At 41.2% G+C, this 16,618-nt stretch overlaps 1 protein-coding gene across 16 annotated transcripts in view; it reads left to right on the forward strand.

The window, feature by feature from the left end:
* Positions 1-16,618, forward strand: part of DGKH (diacylglycerol kinase eta) — a 218,027-nt gene that overhangs the window by 91,954 nt on the left and 109,455 nt on the right. For all 16 annotated transcript variants that reach the window (XM_036300984.1, XM_036300979.1, XM_036300975.1 and 13 more), the window contains 2 exons: positions 1,711-1,821; positions 4,367-4,447. In XM_036300984.1, coding sequence (XP_036156877.1) covers positions 1,711-1,821; positions 4,367-4,447 — 192 coding nt within the window. The remainder of the gene's footprint in view (positions 1-1,710; positions 1,822-4,366; positions 4,448-16,618) is intronic.

The raw sequence follows: 16,618 nt of genomic DNA on the forward strand, positions 1-16,618 counted from the left end.
GGGTCTGGCCCGGCCCAGGGTCACAGAGCCCCTGCCTACCTCTTCCAGCCACATCTGCTGCTTCCCCTTGTAAGCTCTTCTTTGCATTCATAACTGAAAGCTTTTTGAAGATTTCCCAAATATCCACGGTGTTTTAAACCTTTCTAATTTTGCACACACATGAAATTCCCTTCTTCATCCCTTGCCATTCTGATAAACTCCCCAGAGAGGACGTTGGGTCCCTCTGAGCAGAGCTGATGCTTTCATCTCTGGACTGCCATGCACAGTGCTTTGAACGTGTGTTTGTTGTAGTAACATCTGTCACTAGCTGGGTGCTATTTAACTACCACTTGCTGTGTGCCGTGCAGTAAGTCCTTTACGTGTTCTTAATTTATTCCTCACAACAACCCCAGAAGTTATCCCATTTTATAGACGAGTAAAGGCACAAGGAAGTTCAGTAATTTGTTTAAGATCATCCAGCTACTAAGTGATGGCACCAGGAGTTGAACACTAGATTTTTGGCTCCAGAGCCCATGCTTTTTTTTTTTTTCTTCTTTTTAAAGATTTATTTTTAAATTATAGTTGACAATACAATATTATCTTAGTTTCATGTGTACAACATAGTGATTAGAGATTTATATAACTTACAAAGTGATCACCCTAATAAGCCTAGTATCCATCCGACACCATATGTAGTTATTATAATACTAGAGGCCCGGTGCACAAAATTTGTGCACTGAGGGGGGGTGTCCCTCAGCCCAGCCTGCACCCTCTCCAATCTGGGACCCCTCGAGGGCTGTCCGACTGCCCATTTAGGCCCGATCCCACAGGGCAGTTGGACATCCCTCTCACAATCCAGGAATGCTGGCTCCCAACCGCTCGCCTGCCTGCCTGCCTGATTGCCCCTAACTGCTTCTGCCTGCCAGCCTGATCACCCCCTAACCACTCCCCAGCCAGTCTGATCGACACCTAACTACTCCTCTGCCGACTCAATCGTCCCCAACTGCCCACCCCTGCCGGCCCGATCGCCCCCAACTGCCCTCCCCTGCTGGCCCAATCACCCCCAACTGTCCTCCCCTGCCAGCCCAGTTGCCCCCAACTGCCCTCCACTGCTGGCCTGGTCACCCCTAACTGCCTTCTTCTGCAGGCCATCTGTGTCCACATGGGGCGGCCATCTTTGACCACATGGGGGCGGTCATCTTGTGTGTTGGAGGGATGGTCAATTTGCACATTATCTCTTCATTAGATAGGATTATTGACTGTATTCATGATTGCTGCCAGATGGGAGGCGGGCAGAAGAGAGGGGTGAAAAGGGTGAAAGAAGTACAAATTTTCAGTTTTAAAAATAGTCATAGGGATGCAAAGCCCATGCTTTTTAAAATCATTCCATTATACGATGTCTCTACCCTTTGCACCATTTATTAAATACTTACTAATGCAAGTCATGGTGTGCATCCCCCTGTATTGCGAGGGCTAGTTTGTGTGCTTGTGCCTTTCAGGCTGTTTGTGACTACTTGGAGGTCAGGGAACTGAGCCAATTACTGTTGCTCTTTAGGACTTTGCACATGTGCTCCCTTGGTTGAACAAAAAGAAGAAAATATTCTCTCATGAAATTTGTGGGACATGGGAAGCAATATTCAAAATATTAATGATAGTGTGTCATTAATCGTGAACTTTATTTGGTTTTGGATTTCATTTTAATCATGTCATTGTGCTTTGTCTTCTCCCCAGACCAGTATTAAAGAGGGACAACTGTTGAAGCAAACCAGTTCTTTCCAAAGATGGAAAAAGCGATACTTCAAGCTTCGAGGCCGTACACTTTATTATGCAAAGGACTCAAAGGTAATTTGAGAGACTACTAGTTGCAAGCACCTGAGGTTGTGGATGGATTTAAAATTTTGGTTCTCTAAACTGTTTTTGTCTTGGGGCTCACTATACCCTTTCTCCTCTTACATAAATTCAATATAAATGTGACCTATCTTGGACCAAATCCCAAGGGAGCCCATTTGAGTCAGTTTCATGGCTTGTACCATAAGGAGAATGGAATAGGAAGGTTCTACTGTAGTTTCCTTTCCTCCCTGCTTTCCTGCTTCCTCCCTCCCTCCCTTCCTTCCTTCCTCATTTCTTCCTTCCATTTTCTTCCAGCCTTTTTTCCTTCCAATTAAATAAAATATTAAATGTAACCTTATTAGATAGAATAAACTCAGAATTTTGGATTTTCTCCCCTTTCTTGCTATTTTTTTACATTATAAATATTTTCCTGACCGTAAGTGAGAACATTGCTATACTAGTGACGAATCAGAGTTCCTGTCCCAGTTCCAGCATATTCCAGAGCAGTGCTGTGGACGCACGTGATCATGAGAGGCGGCTAAATGACATAATAGACATGAAGTGCTTACGTAGTGCCTGGCACACAAAATAATCAGTCACTATGCTAGAGGTTAGAAATAAAAATCATAGCCTGGCTGGTGTGGCTCTGGTTGATCATCAACCTATGACCCAGGAAGACACAGTTTGGTTCCTGGTCAGGGCATTTGCCTGGGTTGTGGGCTCGGTCCCCAGTGTGGGGTGTGCAGGAGGCAGCTGGTCAGTGATTTTCTCTCATCATTGATGTTTCTATCTCTCTCTCCCTTCCTTTCTGAAATCAATAAAAAAAACATTTAAAATTATTTAAAAATAAAAATCATGGTGAAATAAAAATAAGACTTTAAATAATTTTTATATAACCATTGAATAAAATAAGAGTGATGTAGTTTTGAACGAAAAAAATTATAATGATTGTTTCCATTTAGATCTGATACTTTAGGATTCTTTAAAAAATAAACATTAAGATTCTTATTACTGTGCCAATTTAGTTATTTCCATATTAAAGAACTTAAGTACCTGATGTAATTAATAGCATTATACACCAGGAGGTAAAAACAAATCAACAAACAAAACCTAAATCTTAGTTTATGCAGCTGTAGAAATAATAACCAGATAAAACAGTCTTGTTTTAAAAGTTGTTATGTGTAGGCTTGCTCCTGGTCTGACTCCATCCTGCCTTCACCTGTATCTGTAGGCTGCACTGACCAGCCAGTGCAGCCTTGCCCTTGGTCTCCCATCTCCAGTGACCTTCCCTCTGTCTCCACTTGACAAAATTCCGTTATTTCTAAAATCCCCCCTCAAATAGCTTTTATTTCATTAGTCACAAGAGAAAGAGTGTAAGTGTTCTTTGCTGGAGAAGTCATCTGCGATCTTCCAGAGCATTTCGCAGTATCTCATCTCTTCCACTGTAACGGTCTATCTTACATTAAAATTAGTTGTGTCAATTTTATCGCCTGTGCTAGGTTATAAATTCTTTTCAGTCAGGGAACAAGTCTTGTAGTCAGATTGCTTGGATTAAAGCATAATCCCCTGGAGATCTGGAGGGGGTGGGGGGGAGGGGGCGGGTGGAAGCTATCAGAGAAGGCCCCCCCCCCTTTTTCTGCACTTCTAGAGAAGCATTGTTGTACTGCCTGGCTGGAAGAACAATGATGGGTGAACAATGACCAGATGACTAAGTGGGAAGGGTACATTTATTTATTAGAATTTCTGAATTTCTAAATTGTATATTTAAAAAAAATCCTCACCTGAAAATATGTTCTTATTGATTTTAGAAAAGGAGGGTGGGGGGATAACATCGGTGTAAGAGAAAAACATCGATTGGTTGCCTCCCCTATGCTCCCTGACTAGAGATCGCACCCCCAACCTTTTTTGATGTACTGGATGACGCTCCAGCCAATTGAGACATCCGGCCAGGGCTAAATTGTACATTTTTAAGATTTCGTTTCTCTGGCGTTTTTACCATTGTCACTTTTTTCTTAAGACCACTTTTAAGAGTATGAAAGAAACATCATCTAATTTTTGCAGAGCATCTCATCTCATTTGAACACATTTATAGATGAGGAATGTTAGGTTCAGAAAGTTCAGTAACTCACCATGATCGGAGGCAGGACTAGTTGTTTTTCTTTCTCACTTAGCAAATTTGGGAACAACGTTGTCTCTGCCTTCCTGGCAAAGTTGTTACAAGGTTTAAAGATAGTGGTGTGAGAGTGTGTGTGTGTCTGTGTGTGTGTGTGTGTGTGTGTTGCATTTAGTAGATTCCCCATGAATTATGCTTCCAGAGAACACAGAGCATTTTGCATCAAAACAGTGTCCTGGAGTTCTGTGAGGTACTTTTCAGTTTGGGATTTATGTGTTGTACTTTGTGACTTTACTCACAAAGTATCACTGACTTAAATTTTTCTTTATTTTCTATTCCTAATTCCTGACATAGCCACATGGTCATGACCTGATAGTAAAATATTATTGAGGAGCATTGAGTTTGGTTTTCATTTAATATGTTTGTGTTCTTTTTCATTAACAGTCTCTGATATTTGATGAAGTTGACCTCTCAGATGCCAGTGTAGCTGAAGCAAGCACAAAAAATGCTAACAACAGTTTCACGGTATGATTATATTTTGCTCACCCCCGACTCCGAAATTATAAATGACCTTTCCTAACATATAAAGAATGCCCTTTTCAATTGCCAATTGTGTGTCAACCTATGCTTGTTGGAGCTCTTTGCTAACACAATAAGCTTGATACTCTAACACCCAACACCATTCATGATGGTAATGTTATTGATTTAAATTTTCCACCTCCTTTCAATTTAATGCTTCAACTAATGTAATCGTTCTTGAATATTCAAAAATTTTGGTTTTCACCTTCAATCTCAAAAATAATATTTTCCCCTTCTACTTTTACTGTAGTTGCTGTAGTTCAGGTCTTTATTTCTTCTCACTTAGGAAATTCACTTGGTAGCTATTTAAGAGGTGTCCTCTGTCCATTTAATTCTTTTCCTTTCCAATCGCAAATCCCATTGTTTTAAACACTTCACTGGCTTGCCATCGCCTGCCAAGCTGCATCTCTGGCTCCATTTTAAAGTCTTATAAAATCGTGCCTCAGTATTCTCGTGTTGGTGGTGATATTTGACTTCATACAGCCTGCCAGTCCAGCATTTCTGTCTGAGCCTGTGCTTTTCCTATTCCCTCTGACTCACATGATTCCTCCTCCATCTGTACTTGTTGAAATTCTATCAGCTCTTCAAAGCTTATCTCAGATATCCCATTCTTATTCTACTTTTTTGATTCAAAGAAAGGAATGGAGTACCCTGCATTGAGTACTATGTGCAGGCTCCTGTGCTAATACGCACAAGAGCTTCAGAGATGGACGGATGGATAAATAAATACATACATACATACATATCACTTCCCTTTAAGATACAGTATAATTCAGTGGAGTTCATCTGGGGTTCCTTTTAGTTCCTCTAAGATGCATTGCTCTCGTTATGTAGTTGTCCTCACTCACGCTCCCAGTCCCTGCTCTAGGGAGCCACCACTGCCGACAGCAGTGTGTGTCCATCCATCCCCCAGGCAGGCCAGGGCAGAGAGGACAGACAGGTAAGCAGGTACCGAGCAGGTAAGCACTGGTAGGGCTGGGGGTGGGGGAGGAAGCACATGAGTTCAGATTTCGTCTTATTGATTTATGGGTATGTGGGATAATGCATGGTGTAAATAGGCCTTCCCCCTCCCTCTCCCCCCTCCCTAGGGAGAGTTTAGTTTGAGAAGAGGAAAGCCAAGAATAGAATCCTGGGAAAATGTTAAAATTTAAGGTTTAACCAATAAAGACTGAGAGAGAGCATTCTGAAGTCTAGAAGGAGCATCAGGAAGCAGTGATGTTATAAAAAGCCAGTGGAAGAGAGTTTCAAGACGGAAGTTGCTAAACATCAAATACAGTTGAGAGGTCAAGTCAAAGAAGAAATAAAAATTGCTTGTTGAATTTGTTAGCTCAGAGGTCATTTGGTCACATTGATGCGAATAGTTTTGTAGAGTCTGGCATGCATCAGGCTGCCCCCAGAATGCAACGTGGAAAGGCAGAGGGAGCCAGGGTAGGTTACATTTCCTAAAAACGAGGCTTTTAAAGGAGAGCAAAGATAGCTAGAAGAATGGTCAAGCTTGAAGAGAGAGTTTTGGTTTTGTTGTTCTTTTACTTTGTTTTTAAAATGGGTTTTGGGCGTGTCTGAATGAAGAGGAAAGAGTTGTCAGAATCAAAAGTTGAAGCTTCAGGAGAGAGAGGGAATAACTGATGGACATGATTGCTGAGTAAGCTGAAGAGTATTTTCTTTAAGATGGGGCTAGAGAACAGCTAAATTGATCCACGGTTGATGGTTTTAGGGAATATTGAACAGAAAGAGAAAGGGGTTGTTCCATATTTGGGGGATTAATAACTCATCCATCTGCCCCTTCTGAGTTCTCAGATTTTGAGAATGAAACACAAATGTTAAGGGACAGAGTTCAATGGCCGAACAGGTTCCAGAGATTCTGATAAATTACAGAAATTCTGATAAATTGTTTGGAGACCTAAGGCCAACATGCTGTTTATTCTTCTTTCCTCCCAAGTGACGGTGGGGTAGGGTGATCAGCCAATCAGATTAACTACTTGCCTCCTCTGGGGAGTCTCCCCTCTATGGAGACTCATGGGGGAGGGGGAGGTAAGGATTTCCTCACAATAGGGAGGTAGAGTTTAGTCTGAAAGAGGGTTCCAACATTGAAGATGTGAAGGATGGAATAATTTCAGGTGTAGGGTATTGGAGTAGATAAAGGAAAAGGGAACTGAGAAGCTTGGATTTGGGAGAGGTTATTCAAATCTGAGTTCTTTCTTGGATCTCCAGCTGCATTGCAATTTCTTCTATTGTACCTTTGTTGTAGAGCTTATTATATGCTGCCTTATGTTGAGTTAAATAAATACTTACTATGTTTATTATAACCTCCTTGAGGCCGGGGACTGTGTCAGATATTTTTACCTCATATCACTGTATCCATTAGTATTTGTTGATTTAATTAATAAAATGAACGTTTATTTTAGACATGAGAAGACTTTTCGTTCAAATATTTTCAAGAAATTTCTTCACTCAAATATTATTTCTGAAGTTTGTTTGGATTAGAAATGTGGAGACTAAAATGTTAGGTAGATTGCTTAGAGTTTTACAGCAAATCAATTTGGAAGAACTTTCCAAGGCATATAAAGAAACAAGAGAGATGTTTTCTATCAGTAATTGACAATTCTCCCTATCTTTAAATATTTAAATATTCCACCTTACTCTGGATTACAGTGACTGCTATTGAGGCTGCTATTTTGGCTGGTTCACGTCAGAGGTTCATGGTTGAGTTGGTGGTGTGATGGCTGGGGAATCTACGGATGGCCAAGTTCTGCTTCTCTGCAGCCACTTCTCTCCTTGAAGTCCCTAAGGATGATATATTTACAAGGGAAAATCTGTAATTAGTAAATGGAACGTGGAAAAGCTGTGCTTCCCCTGAAAACCTAGAACCAAACTCCCTAGTAAAGTGGGCTCTAGAAGTGAGTGTTGCAGGGAGTTGGACAGAAACTGAGTTAACTGGGGAAGTCACTCAGCACCATTTCTGCTGCATTCGATAGGCTGTGCGTGAGTCACCAAGGCTGGCTGCGCTGTGGGGAGGGGACATTACACACATGAGAGTCGTGTCAAAGGATTTGCTGACATGGTGAAAACCTACCTACATAATCATTACTTTTGTTTTCTTGCTCAGTCCAGTGCTCCCATCCCTGGAGTTCATAACTTTGTTTTTTGTTTTGGTTATCTAAATCACCTCAGATACTATATTAGTTTTCTGTTGCTCTGTATCAAATTACCATAAACTTTATGGCTTAAAATACTGCCAGTTTATTATCTCATCGTTTTGTGTGCTTTTTTTAATCCTCACTGAGGATATGTTTTTATTGATTTTTTTTTTAAAGGAGGAAAGAGGAGGGTGGGGTGTGAGGGGGAGAGAAGCATTGATGTGAGAGCAAAATATCAATCGGTTGCCTCCCCAGCTGGGGATTGAACCTGCAGCCTAGGTACGTGCCCTGACTAGGAATCGAACCTTTTAGTGTAGAGGACAATGCTCCAACTAACTGAGCCACCCAACCAGGGCTATGTCACAGTTTTTGTGGGTCACAGCATAGTTGGGTTCCTCTGTTCCAAGTCTCACAATGTTGAAATATATATGTGTTGAAATATATATTTACATTAAATAGGGCTAATTTTGACCAAGATTTGAGTTTGTGATTTTGTAAGTGTCTTCTGCAATAGGCAGCAACCATGACAACAACATTTTCTGTGAGAGTAGGAGACAGTGATGTGATGGGGAATGGAAAAGGACAATCCTGGACAGACTTTTTTTTTTTTTAAATATATATATATATATATATATATATATATATATATATATTTTTTTTTAATTAAATCTTTATTTTTCAGATATTTACATTTGTTCCTCTTTTTTCTGCCATAACTCCCCTCCACCCAGTTCCCACCCCACCCTCCTCCCTCACTCCCCACCCACTGTCTTCATCCATAGGTGTACGATTATTGTCCAGTCTCTTCCCGCATCCCCACACCCCTTTCCCTCCCAAGAATAGTCAGTCCACTCCCTTTCTATGTCCCTGATTCTATTATAATCACCAGTTCATTCTGTTCATCAGATTATTTATTCACTTGATTTTTAGATTCACTTGTTGATAGATGTGTATTTGTTGTTCATAATTTGTATCTTTACCATTTTCTTCTTCTTCCTCTTCTTAAAGGATACCTTTCAGCATTTCATATAATCCTGGTTTGGTGGTGATGAACTCCTTTAGCTTTTCCTTATCTGTGAAGCTCTTTATCTGACCTTCAGTTCTGAATGATAGCTTTGCTGGATAAAGTAATCTTGGTTGTAGGTTCTTGGTATTCATCACTTTGAATATTTCTTGCCACTGCTTCTGGCCTGCATGGTTTCTGTTGAGAAATCAGCTGACAGTCGTATGGGTACTCCCTTGTAGGTAACAGACTTTCTTTCTCTTGCTGTTTTTAAGATTCTCTTTGTCTTTTGCTCTTGGCATTTTAATTATGATGTGTCTTGGTGTGGTCCTCTTTGGATTCCTTTTGTTTGGGGTTCTCTGTGCTTCCTGGACTTGTAAGTCTATTTCTTTCTCCAGGTAGGGGAAGTTTTCTGTCATTATTTCTTCAAATAGGTTTTCAATATCTTGCTCTCTCTCTTCTTCTGGCACCCCTATAATTCTGATGTTGGTACGCTTGAAGCTGTCCCAGAGGCTCCTTACACTATTTTCGTATTTTTGGATTCTTTTTTCATTTTGCTTTCCGGTTGGGTGTTTTTTTGCTTCTTCGTATTTCAAGTCTTTGACTTGATTCTTGCAATCCTCTGGTCTGCTGTTGGGAGTCTGTAAAATATTCTTTATTTCAGTCAGTGTATGCTTAATTTCTAGTTGGTCCTTTATCACAACATTGAGGGTCTCACTAGATTTCTTGAGGGTCTCATTGAGTTTATCGGCGGTTTCTAGAAAATTCTTGAAAAACCTTAAAAGTGTGGTTTTGAATTCTATATCCAGTAGTTTGCTTTCCTCCATTTCTGTCATTTGTGACCTGTTTTTTTGTCTCGGCACTTTTTATGCTTTGCTGTGTCGATAGAGTGGCTTTCTGTGCTAAGTGTTCTATAGGGCCCAGTGGCTCAGCCTCCCCAATTACCTGAGGTAGACACTCTTGGTGCACCCCTTTGTGGGCTTTGTGCACAGTCTTGTTGTAGTTAAGCCTTGATTGTTGTAGGTAATACTGGGAATAATTGACCTCCAGGCCAATTGGCTGTGAATCAGCTGTATCTATGGTGGGAGAACTTCTGTGCTGAAGACACCCTATGGGTCAAGACTTGCTTCAGTGGGGCTTTGGTGCTCACTGAGTCTGCCCCCTGAGTGTGTCCCTTATGGATCTGAGTTGTAATTGGATGGTCCCACTCTGACCACTGGGTACACTGGCTCTTGGATCTAAGGAGATGCTAATCTAGCCTCTGCCTGAGGCTACCCAGCAGAAGCCAGCTGTAAAGCAATGCAAGTTGCCCTGGGGCCTTGGGGCAGCTGCAGTTTGTTAAGTAATTTTCAGATTACAAAGGGCCGGGCCTTTCATATGCAAAAGCCTCCGTGCACGACTTGCGCAGGGCGGGGTCCCAGGGGATGAACAGAGCGGGCGGAGCGAGCAGTATGGCTGCTCTCAGTCCTGCCCTCAGAGGCCCCGGCAATCGCTGCGAGTGCCTCCGAGAGAAAGCTGCCCTCGAGTTCCGACCGATGCCAGACAGTCCCGTTTCTCCCGTATGAGTCTGGGTCCCCAGAGACTCACCCAGAACTGGAGCTCAGAGCCTGAGACTCCCTCCCGATTGAAAAAGACAATCGTTTCCTCAGCCGCCAGCCCTCTCTGCATGCACCTCCGCACCTCTGTATTTTACTTCCGCACCACACCTCCTTCTAGTTGTTGAATTTCCACTCACCCAGCCTTCCTGTGGTTCTGGATGATGTCCGTTCCGTCTTTTAGTTGTATTTTTGAAGTTGTTGTGGGAGGCAGCAATCTCCGGTGTTTACCTATGCTGCCATCTTGGTTTCCTCCTGGACAGACTTATTGGCATTTTTTAAACTTTTAAGTTAACGATCATCATTAATTTATTTGTAATTTGATTTCTGCCCTGGCATTTTCTATGGTTGTGAAATATATACTACGTTCTTATTTTTGTTGTTGTTCATTTTCTAATTGTTCATTTTCTGTTTTATTTTATTGATATTTGCATGGTTTCAGCTTTATTTTCACTTAACATTTTTATCTTTAACACACCTCTTTGCTGTACGTGAATGTGTTCTTGTATTAGACTGCGGAACAGAATTGATTTCTCTTTGGCCACACTGGTGCCCTCCTGATGTTCCATCCAGGACTCTTTCCTGTCATGCAGTATTCTGTTGACAATACGTTATAGGCTCCTAAAAGTTTGGGAATTTTCAAAGAATGTGGCTGAACTTTATCTTGAGAAAATATTTCATCCGTCTAACTTTCTGAGGTGTAGTGAACATTTATTTCCACTTTAACTCATATTAATAAGTGTTATTGGGGAAAGCAACCATTCTGTGATAAATAAGTTGCAATCATTTCTTCTTAGGTAAGAGTGACTTGCTAAAGAAGAAGTTTTTAATTACTTGAAAGTCACCACAATCACATGCTGTATGTTCAGCTTCCAAGGCATGCTGTTCAAATGGCTCGATTGTTTTCTTTAAATTTTAATGAAGCTTAGGCTAAGCCTTAAACAAATAAGTCATTATTTCAAAGAAATTATGGTGCTAACATTGTTAAAACTTCTTAGGGAAGTTTGTAAAGAAACCAGCATTTTTTTTTTTTTTAACTAGAAAGAAATACAAAGGTAATTTTTTTATCTTACATGTTTATTTATACATTACCTCTATTTTGAATTTATCAATAATTTTTTTCTTTATTGATTAAGGTATTACATATGTGTCCTTATCCCCCGCTCTCCCCCCCCCCCCCCCCGAACACCCCCACCCATGCCCTCACCCCCCTGGTGTCTGTGTCCATTGGTTAGGCCTATATGCATGCATACAAGTCCTTTGGTTGATCTCTCCCCCTAACCCCCACCCTCCCCTACCTTCCCTCTGAGGTTTGAGCATCTGATCAATGCTTTGCTGTCTCTGGATCTGTTTTTGTTCATCAGTTTATGTTGTTCGTTATATTCTACAAATGAGCTAGATCATGTGATATTTATCTTTCTCTGACTGGCTTATTTCGCTTAGCATAATGCTCTCCAGTTCCATCCGTGCTGTTGCAAATGGTAAGAATTCCTCCTTTTTTACCGCAGTGTAGTATTCCATTGTGTAGCTATACCACAGTTTTATTTGTTTTATTTAATCACCCTTAACATTTCTAGTGATCTGAGCTGTCTGTAGTTGTATGTGAAATCTCATGGTTACTGCATCCATGCTCACTCGCTCAGTTGTCTGAAACAGACACCATGTGGCAGCACTGAATTTTAGAACTCAGTGAGCACTGAAACAAAGAGTCATTTTAGTTCTAGGGTCACTTGCCACAGCAGACATGACTGAAACTTGATTAGTATTAGATTATGACTTTTCTGATGAGATTTTTAAAAGTATACATAAAAACAAACCAGTAAACAAAGAGAACATATTCTTACAGCACAGAAGATACTGAAAATGACACATTGATAGTATAATTCAAATGAGCAGCATAGGTTTCAATGTTTACTTTTTTTCCTCTTTGGCTTCCTCTCCATTAACATAGTTCAGTCCATTTCTCTCTTGAGATATCACATCCTTTGAACCTAACCAAGTACTTGTTTACTGTTATGTATTCATATCTCAATATTTCATTACAAAGGATATAAGTAAAAGTTATTCTTTTCCTATAATCTGTGAATGCACATCACACAACAGGTTATTATTAGATAATCACCTAAATCAATAATCACTTAGATAAATAAGTTGCCTACTTTATTTGATAATATTTATTGTAATTACTATGTGCTTCTTCTAAATGCTTTATGTCTAATGACTCATTTAAATCTTTATTTTAATGCTGTAAAGTAGGAACTATTATGCTCCCCATTCATAGGAATCTGAAAAGGAGGTTAACATCTAATACATGTAACTAGCTAGAGCCTGAATCCACGCGGGTCATCTGGCCTTGGTGTGTGCTCTGGAGCACTCTGCTGTCCTGCCTCTTTATTGTGGCATTTTAAATGGGTGTGGTTCAAATAGTGTTCCCCTTACTGGTTCCTCTCAGTTGTCCTTTCTACTCCAAGTCAGTCATGGAGTCTCATGTTGCATTATCAGAGTATTATTTTACACCGGCTGCTCATACTCAAACCTAGAATATTGCATTATATTTTGGGTACTATATGTTTGATGCAGACATGTTGGCTAAAGAGCTCACCGAGGAAGGTAATATTATGAAAAGGTCTGGGAATCATGGGATTAACTAGCAGTAAAGTGTACTTTTTCTTTTAAAGATTTGGGAAAATATGCCATGTCTTTTTTTTTCTTTCTTTCTTTATTGATTAAGGTATTACATATGTGTCCTTATCCCCCCACTACCACCCCCCGCCACTCATGCCCTCACCCCCCTGGTGTCTGTATCCATTGGTTATGCTTATAGGCATGCGTACAAGTCCTTCAGTTGATCTCTCCCCCTAACTCCCACCCTCCCCTACCTTCCCTCTGAGGTTTGAGCATCTGATTGATGCTTCTCTGTCTCTGGATCTGTTTTTGTTCATCAGTTTATGTTGTTCATTATATTCCACAAATGAGTGAGATCATGTGATATTTATTTTTCTCTGACTGACTTATTTCGCTTAGCATAATGCTCTCCAGTTCCATCTATGCTGTTGCAAATGGTAGGAGACCCTTCCTTTTTACAGCAGCATAGTATTCCATTGTGTAGATGTACCACAGTTTTTTAATTTACTCATCTGCTGATGGGCATTTAGGCTGTTTCCAAATCTTAGCTATTGTAAATTGTGTTTCTATGAACATAGGCGTGCATATATCCCTTCTGATTGGTATGTCTGGTTTCTTGGGATATATTCCTAGAAGTGGGATCATTGGGTCAAACAGGAGTTCCATTTTTAATTTTTGAGGAAACTCATACTGTTCTCCACAGTGGCTGCACCAGTCTGCATTCCCACCAGCAGTGCAAAGGGTTCCTTTTTCTCCGCATCCTCGCCAGCACTTGTCATTTGTTGATTTGTTGCTGATAGCCATTCTGACAGCTGTCAGATGGTACTGCATTGTCATTTTGATTTGCATCTCTCGGATGATTAGTCACTTTGAGCATGTTTTCATATGTCTCTTGGCCTTCTGCATGTCCTCTTTCAAAAAGTATCTATTTAGGTCCATTGCCCATGCCATGTCTTTTTTTATATTTGAGGGAATACCATGTAAAAGGGCAGTAGACAGGTTTTGTTTGACTGCAGTGTGTAGGACATAGATTGTGTTTGAATTCACAGAGGGTCAATTTCAGCTCTAGGCAAAAAAGAACTCTCTAACTTGAGCCATGTGATAGAACAGGTCCCTTGTGAGGTAATGGCTCGCCCAGTGTTAGAACTCTCTGGTCATCTCACTCCCTGTGAACTGACAAGGGCCTTCAGGAAGCAAGTTATCACAGCAGATTCAGGTTGTGAATGCTGAAATGAATTTCTCCAGGTTGGATGGCTAATAGCTGTGCACAGTGCATAGCTAGTCCAGAATTTGGGGCTCTCAGCTCTTGGGGTTTGTTGGGAATGGGCAAGGAGGAGTGAATTTAGAGATTTCTGGCCACTGTGGTGGACCCTTTAAACACACTGTCTCAATATAGCATACAGCAAAGTCAAGTGACCGTCCTTGCAGTATGCTTCTGGAGAGATCTTTGCATGGTATGCATATGTGGGAGGGCATGAGGGGACATGGTGGAGAGCAAAATTTCCTTGCAGGCACAGAAATTGTCTTCTTCACCACTGAATCCCCAAGATTAAATCAGGGCCTGGCACTGAGGGGAAAGACAATAACTAGTTGTTAAATAAATGAAGGAAGAATGTGTCTTATTAAATGAATGAATGCTATTTGTAAACTCTAGCTTTTCTTTGAGAGAAAAATGTCATTTCAAGTGTTAGCTTAGAGATCAGTTTTCTACCCCTCCCCCCATGATATTGGTTTGTAATCCTCTATAAAAAAAGCCTAATATGCTAAGTGTCTGGTCGTCAGGTTGGCCGTTCAACCAATGAAAGCGTAATATGCTAATGATATGCTAAGGCTGCTCAACCACTCGTTATGATGTGCACTGACCACCAGGGGGCAGATGCTCTGACCAGTAGTTTAGCTTGCTGCTGGAGTCGGGCCGATCTGACTGAGCAAGATGGGTCAGACATGCCCTAGAGCCCTCCTGTGGTCCCTCCCCGGCTGGCCAACCTCCCATGTCCCTCCTCAGCCCTGATCATGCACCAGTGGGGTCCCTCGGCCTGGCCTGTACCCTCTCGCAATCCGGGATCCCTCGGGGGATATCTGAGAGCCGGTTTTGGCACTTTCCCCCAGGCCAGACCGAGGGACCCCACTGGTGCATGAATTCGTGCACTGGGCCTCTGGTATATCTATAAATACTTATCTTCTCATTGCAATCTTTTTTTTTTTTTAATATATTTTATTGATTTTTCACAGAGAAGAAGGGAGAGGGATAGAGAGTTAGAAACATCGATGAGAGAGAAACATCGATGAGCTGCCTCTTGCACACCTCCTACTGGGGATGTGCCCGCAACCAAGGTACATGCCCTTGGCCGGAATCGAACCTGGGACCTTTCAGTCCACAGCCTGACGCTTCATCCACTGAGCCAAACCAGTCAGGGCCTCATTGCAATCTTTATATCATCACCCAGACTGTTTTTATATCAAAAGTAAGTCTCATAAACATGATTCTTGCCGAAACCGGTTTGGCTCAGTGGATAGAGCGTCGGCCTATGGACTGAAAGGTCCCGGGTTCGATTCCGGTCAAGGGCATATACCTGGGTTGTGGGCATATCCCCAGTGGGGGATGTGCAGGAGGCAGCTGATCGATGTTTCTCTCTCATCGATGTTTCTAACTCTCTATCTCTCTCTCTTCCTCTCTGTAAAAAATCAATAAAATATATTTTAAAAAAAAAAAAAAAACATGATTCTTGCCTATTAGTAATCATTTCAGTGATCCACATAACTATTAGATGCCTGATAGTGGAAAAACTAATATTTTTTACATCTAGGTTGGTTAAGATATTTTATAGCACTTTAAAATGACACCACATTAATGCAATTTGAGTGGCTTTTTTGACTTTTAAAATTGACATATATGGTTCAGATGGCTTTCTACTAAGAAAACTGATAATTTATGTTGTTTGAAATTCGTATTCTTATTTCTATAACATAGACATCAGTTTTACACTTGATCTTAGCCAAAAGGCCGAGAAGCGATAGACATCAGTTTTAGAAATGAAATATCTCCTCATTGTTTCTATGGCTATATTATATTTATCTTTATGTACATTTAGTGACATATCATCTTTTCCAAGAGTATAACCCAGAGAAATACCTCTTGAATCTATTATGAAATTTCTCATATCCAAATCCTAGTAGGTAAAAACCAAAGGACTTGTATGCATGCATATAAGCATAACCAATGGACACAGACACCAGGGGGTTGAGGGCATGAGTGGTGGGTGTGTTGGGGGTCAGTAGGGGGATAAGGAAACATATGGAATACCTTAATCAATAAAGACAGGAAGGAAGGAAGGGCAGGGCAGGGAAGGGAAAGGAAGCCATTGGCCCTTTTTTAGCTAGTCTTGGTGTGGACATAAGGTACAGGTAGAGGAACTGTGCTTTTGTCTCTACCTTCACCACTCACCTTCCATAAATCTTTCAAATGGACGTTCTAAGGTAGCCAAGAACCAGTGAGCATGTCCTTGAGTATTCAGGCAACCCTGGAGCTTGGGGAGCCTGGGCTTGTTTGCATAATCAGACCTGGGAGTCCCAGCACACAGGTCAGTTCCATCAGAAGCTCTGTCATGGTGTGAATAGACACTATCGCTAGTTTGGGAGAGAGGGCTTATCATCTAGAGAACTGTGTCCCTGGCGGTCCAGGCAGGGTACCATGTTAGGTTGCTGTGCTAGGCATCAGCACGCTCCCCTTGCCTGTCCTGGTCTGGCTGAGATCTAT

Source organism: Myotis myotis, unplaced genomic scaffold, assembly GCF_014108235.1.
Source record: "Myotis myotis isolate mMyoMyo1 unplaced genomic scaffold, mMyoMyo1.p scaffold_m19_p_3, whole genome shotgun sequence".
Classification (NCBI taxonomy): Eukaryota; Metazoa; Chordata; class Mammalia; order Chiroptera; family Vespertilionidae; genus Myotis; species Myotis myotis.